Raw genomic sequence first — 6,000 nt, forward strand, 5'->3', positions numbered from 1 at the left:
CTCCATTAACCAAAATTGTCTGTTTACCTAAGACTCCGTTAGTTGATGAAAAAACATTAGAATTCTAGAATTCTCTTTTAGCTAAAGAAACCATATGGCTTTCTTCGCTTTTGCAGGAAGTGCTTACACTAAAACCATTATTAAGTTTAAGCAATGGTTTCAGTACTAAGTATAGTCAGAAAAATGCCAGTCCACCACATTTAAGAGTATCTGAGTTTTCCACCCTCGTTCTGGAGCTGGTTCCTCCCTAGTCTCAGACATCCACTCTGATACCAGTTATATTTTTCTGAATGGGAGATGAAGGCAGGATGCAGAGCAGATGAACATCCTCACACCACAGAAATATTACTCACTGACTGAGTGCCTGGGAAGTTCTGTAGAGAGGGGTCTAGCAGGGCCTGCTTCCCCTCCCAGTTTTTATTACTTAACATGGAAAGGACGGGATGCCAAGTAAAAAGAAAACTATCTGAAGAGTATGCAAAGATCATCAGCTTACTGGAGAAATTTGAAAGGACTCACAGTTAAACCATGGCCCACTGTTTAGCACAACACTGTCTAATAGAACCTTCAGCAGTGATGAAAATGGCCTGTTCTGTATCTGTTGTCTAATGTGCAGGCCACTAGCTACAAAGCACATGAACCAGAGCTAGTGTGATTAAGGAACTGAATTATACTATTTTATTTTATTTTAATTAAATTTAAATAGCCATATGTGGCTCACAGACCCAGCATCGAATACCACAGGTTTGGAACACTGGAAAAGCTGACCACAGCAGTCTCCTGGATAAGAAAAAAGCCCAGAGGAGACTAATGTTCCTGTCCTTTCCCCCCAGGAATTAAGGGGGAAAAAAACTTAACTCCCCTACTTAACTGTGTTAGTAATTAAAAAAGCACTTTCTAATCATTTCTGTCTCATCTGAATGTGGACCTAATATGACTAGAACGTGTAAAAAGTAGAAGAACTGAAACTGCTTTTCTCTTCCTGTAAACAATGAGGGCTTAAGTGTTGAAATAATTATTTTGAATTTTTAAGTTTCTCCCTAGGTTGAACTATGAACTTTGAACCACATACTTAAAACAAAAGACTGTTTAAACTGCTTAAAGATTTTTATCATTTTTTTTCTTCTTTTGGTTCTCCTCTCAAAAGTTACAGTAAAATCTTTGATGTGATTATACTCTGAGACCTTAGAGGGTGAAAAAAGAAAACCAACCTGTAAACAAAGTCCCCAAGTGCTCAGACCAAAAAAGACTCATTCCAACAGCAACTGTGTAGTTAGGGGAGGGGGGGGAAGGGGAGGGTTGAGCTGCTTTTTACAGCCACAAGTTCTGAACATCCAGAACATGTTCAAAAAGCTTTAACATGACTTACGAAATTTGTCTCATCTGTATTCCTAAAAATTGCCAACACTAGCATCCTTGATACACAAGCATCCTTGATAAAAACTGGTCATAAGCAAATGCTTTTTAGCCTCCTGCATCGCACACTATAGCTTTAAATAGCAGTACATTCTAAAGACCTGCCACCTAGGGACACACATTCCCTGTACGTTACACACAAAGGCTACAGCAGAAACAAACTATACTTACTAATATTAACTGATTTTCTTTCTGAACTTCCTAAGGATTATGTTTAGTGCCCTTGAATCTGTTTAGACAACATAAAATGGTACTGGTTTTAATGAAAAAAGTTTCTCAAATCCCCAGAAATAGATTACAATTTTAATTCTAGGATTTGAAAAAAGTAAACTATAGTTTGATAAACTACAAAAACTACTGCTGTAAACTCATAACAGACCTCAGAACAAATACCATACCTTTTCTAATAGTTTCAACAGCAGGGCATTTGACAAGGCTGTGTGTGGTCTGAAGGACAGTAAAGCCAGTGAGTAAACCTATGCCACCCTGTAGCAGCCAGTCACCTGCGTCCGCCTGCAGATGACTGTACCTGCCTCCACCCTTTCAACTATTTACCAACAATTTGCATAAACTCACAAAATATGTAAAAAGGCAGCATGGGTCCAGGTTGATATAACACAATGGTATTTAAATATAAGGTCTTGCACGAAAGGCTCAGAGTCAGTCCCACCAGCACCAGCCAGAAAGTCAAGGATTCACAGCAATTTACACACAAAAAAAGGTATAAGGAATATAGATGCAGGTTCAATATGGTTGTTCAAATAGCTACCTCAATCTTAGATTGCATTTACAAAATGTAAATTGCCAACAAAATTACTATTCTCTACCAAAATCAGTACTGCAGATGTTTCAGAATACTGCATTTTAGCAGGACCAAGGACAAATTCAAGGATTTGGAAGGATCCCCTCCTTGGTGGGTGGGAAGACTAGTCACACACTTGGAAGGCGGCGGGGGGAAGAACAGCACAGGGAAGGGAAGGAAGCAAGACTTCTGTCTCCAAAAGTGTAAAGGGCCAATATGTTGAGGAATAGAACAACTTTCTGTGGGTCTAGGGAACACAAAGACAAACAAGAGAGGCAAATTTTAGTTCAATGTAAGGAAGAATATGTCAAAGATCAGGGCTGTTCATAACTGGACTGGTGCACCTGGAAAGGCGGTAAGCACCTCCTCACTGAAGGCCAGACCTCACGACCCAAGGAGGTTTCCAACATCACAGGAAGTCAGATTAGGTAACTCCCTCCCTGCCACAAATGCCACACTGAACAGAAGATATTTACCGGCAAGACCACCTCCCTAACTCCAACACCTCCCCATTCTCTCACTCCAAGCTTGACGGTTCTAATTTATTTTCTAAGAAAATAATCTGCAAAGGTTAGTGCTTTAACAAAAATTAGGGACACTAACAACTAACAATAATGAAACAAGCTCTGAGAGTTGGGCAGCTAACTCACTGGGAAACCAGGAACACCGCCCTCAGACGAGATACTCAGATGCTGTGCATTCTTTGTAGTTTCCCTACATCGTTTTCCTAGATAATACTCTTTTACTTTCAGTCGGGTAATAGACTCCGAATTCAAAATGACTGAGCTTAAAGAGATTTTCGTAAAACTTCCTGAAATTAGGGGCACCTGGGTGGCTCAGTAGGTTAAGTGTCCGACTTTGGCTCAGGTCATGATCTCATGGTTTCGTGGGTTCGAGCCCCACATCGGGCTCTGTGTTGACAGCTCAGAGCCTGGAGCCTGCTTCGGATTCTGTGTCTCTGGCTCTGGGCTCTCTCTGCCCCTCCCCCACTCACACTCTGGCTCTCAAAAATGACTAAATGTTAAAGAGAAAAAACTTCCTGAAATTAGAGTGAGCCTTTTTTTTAAACCTCATTCTACAAAGGTTGCAAGAAGCCTAGGCAAGACATTCTTAAACTGCCCCAGCTAGAACCCTCAGAGAATTGATTATAATTCCTCTACCAAACTAGGGATTGCGAGGTGTGGAAGGAAGATACGGGGCTTACTTTATTTGCAGATATCCGTTCTTCCCCCATGATCTCCATGCTTCCTGAAATCCATCACTAAGTAAGTGACCCTGCAGTGTTCAAATGGATGCCTAACATGGTTTGGGTCCTCTTCTAATTCTACCCTAGGTACAAGATTACAGATCCCAGAAGCTCATTACCCAACCATTCAACTCGAAAATGATAGCACTGTCATAAAAAGTACTCTCAGAACTTTCTCTGAAGAGTACCCACTCCCTGTCTGGAATTTCTTTAAGGAGGCAGCTACCTGCCCACAATCCATCATACACTCAGAAAAACAGGCCAGCTGTCCACATCTCTTCTTGATTCCCAACCCATAGAACACCAGTCTGAAACAGAGACTGGTGTTTCTGTCCAAATCAGAGGCCCTTTCAGCCTCAACAACACATTCCAGACCATCTGTTCTAACGGCCAGGCTTTACCTTTCTGAACGTGGATGATGTCGGGGAAGTTGGCCAGGTGCCCCTGATACAGCGCTAACAGGTCCATGACGGGGTCCAGGTCCTGCCTGGGCTGCTCGGCAAAGAGCTCGCCGATGGCGTCGTAGGCATCTCCGGTGAAGGCGATGGCCTGGTTCAGGCCGGCGGAGAAGGCCTGCTGGTCCAGCTCAAAGGCCTGGCTGAGGCCGCGGAAGGACTGGCCCACCTTCTGATACTCCTTCTTGAAGCCCGTCACCTGCTTGCGGGCGAACTCGTTGGCTGTGTGGTTGAGCTGCAGCGCGCTGTCGTCCATCTTCTTGGTGAAGCACTTGAAGCCATCAATCTTGCTCTCCACCTCCTGCAGGTCGAGGGCGGCGGCGGGGGGCGTGCTCAGGGTCAGGAAGAAGTTGGCGCCCACCATCTCATCCTTCTCGGCCTTCCTCTTGCCCTGTTTCCAGGCCTTCTCATCCGTGCTGCTGGGGCACGTCAGGAAGTGCTGGAAGACGTCGCACTGCGCCAGCACCGGGTGGCTGGCCATGTGGTTCATCCACCAGATCAGGCCCTTCCTGCGCTTGGAGATGAAGTCCTCCTCGAAGCGGCCCGTGGCCTGCTTCTCAGGCAGGTGGGGCACCGAGATGACAGGGAACTTCTCCGCCAGACGCGCGTACAGCCAGTCGAAGTGCTTGTAGCGCCGGTGCACCGGCACCTGCGTGTGCGTGGGCACCAGCTTGTAGGAGATGTAGCTCTTCATGCCCTTGAACTTGGTCTGTTTGGTGGGGTCGTCGATGGTGCATTGGAAGGGGTAAGGGTTCTCCTGCCACTCTGGGCCGTAGGGCCCCAGCACTACGCACAGCTTGTCCCCGTCCTTCACGAAGCCCGATGCTTCGCCCAGCACGAAGGCCTCACCGCCCGACTTGACGAAGGTGGAAAAGCGGTTGAGATTGCGGCTTACAGTAGCCGAGCTCTTGGCCCCCGACGGGTGGTGCTGCGGGGGTGCCGGGCCGCCGCGGGAGCCCAGCGACAGGTCGGAGCGCGTAGACAGGCGGTAGCGGCCGGCCGCGCCGCCCGCGGACGACGAGCCGTCGAGGTCCGGGTACGCGCCGCTGCCCAGCGCGCCGGGCTCGTCGGCCACCGTGGAGCTGTCGTCCCACTCGTCGTCCCAGTCATCGTCGCTGCCCTGGCTGGCCTGGTAGCCGCCGCCGTAGAGCTGCTGAGGCGACGGCTGCAGGGCGCCCCCGCCGTACGGGAAGCCCGCAGCCGGCGGCTGGAAGGTGCTCGGCGGTGGCGCCTGCTGCGGTTGCAGCAGCGGCTGGAAGGCGTCGGGCGGCGGCTTGAAGGAGGCGGGCGGCGCGGCGGGCAGGGGCTCGAAGCCGCCGGGCGGCACGTTGGCGTAGCGAGCTGGAGCTCCCGGACCCCCGTCGCCCGCCGGGCCGGGCTCAGGGGCGCGGATCACCTGCACGTACGAGGCCGGGAAGAGGCCACGGTCGCCGCGGCTGTTGACCCCCTCGAGCCAGCCCTCGATGTCCTGTTCGCTGCACAGGCTCAGCACCTCGTGTTCCCGCAGCGAGATCTCGCCCGGGTTCTCCGACCTAAAGTCATACAGCGCCCGGGCGCGCAGCGCCATGGTCCCGGCGTCCCGGCGAGCGGCCGCCGACTCCCGGCGCCGCGAGCCCGGGGCCGGCCGAAGGGACCCGCGGTGTCGCCCGCGCCCGGCGCGCGAAGTGGAGGCCAAAAGATAGCGCGCAACTCCGCGCCCCGGCCCGCCGGTCGCGCCCTCCGCGTCGCTCGGCTCGCAGCGCCGACTGCCGCGCTGGGCCGCCGCCGCCGCCGCCGCCGCCGGCCGGGGGCGGGGCCCGCGGCCTCCCACGTCCCCAGCTGCGCTAATCCACGGCCGAGAGCCGCGCGCCAGGCGAGAGCAAGCGATGGCCGAGCCGCCGCGCCTGCCGGCGGAGCCCACTCGGCGGCCGCCACTGCCCCCTTCAGGCGGGCCCTGAGCCGTGAGGCGCAGGGCGAAGATTTCCACTCAGAAAGTGAATTGTCTGAGATGTTTAGGCTCTTAGGTAAAAAAAAAAAAAAACAAAAAACAAACGTATCCTAGAAAGTAAATTAATATTTGCGTTCCTGACGAACGTTCCCAC

At 50.8% G+C, this 6,000-nt stretch overlaps 1 protein-coding gene across 1 annotated transcript in view; it reads right to left on the reverse strand.

Annotated features, from left to right (window-relative positions):
* The window catches only part of SNX18 (sorting nexin 18), a 30,094-nt gene extending 24,450 nt beyond the window's left edge, over nt 1-5,644 (reverse strand). Inside the window, exon 1 of the mRNA XM_047092613.1 lies at nt 3,866-5,644. Coding sequence (XP_046948569.1) covers nt 3,866-5,486 — 1,621 coding nt within the window. The 5' untranslated portion in view covers nt 5,487-5,644. The remainder of the gene's footprint in view (nt 1-3,865) is intronic.
* Nucleotides 5,645-6,000: the final 356 nt, after the last annotated feature.

Source organism: Lynx rufus, unplaced genomic scaffold (genome assembly GCF_022079265.1).
Source record: "Lynx rufus isolate CCGP_SWC_20201006 ecotype Redwood Valley unplaced genomic scaffold, mLynRuf1.p SCAF_1, whole genome shotgun sequence".
Taxonomy (NCBI): domain Eukaryota; kingdom Metazoa; phylum Chordata; class Mammalia; order Carnivora; family Felidae; genus Lynx; species Lynx rufus.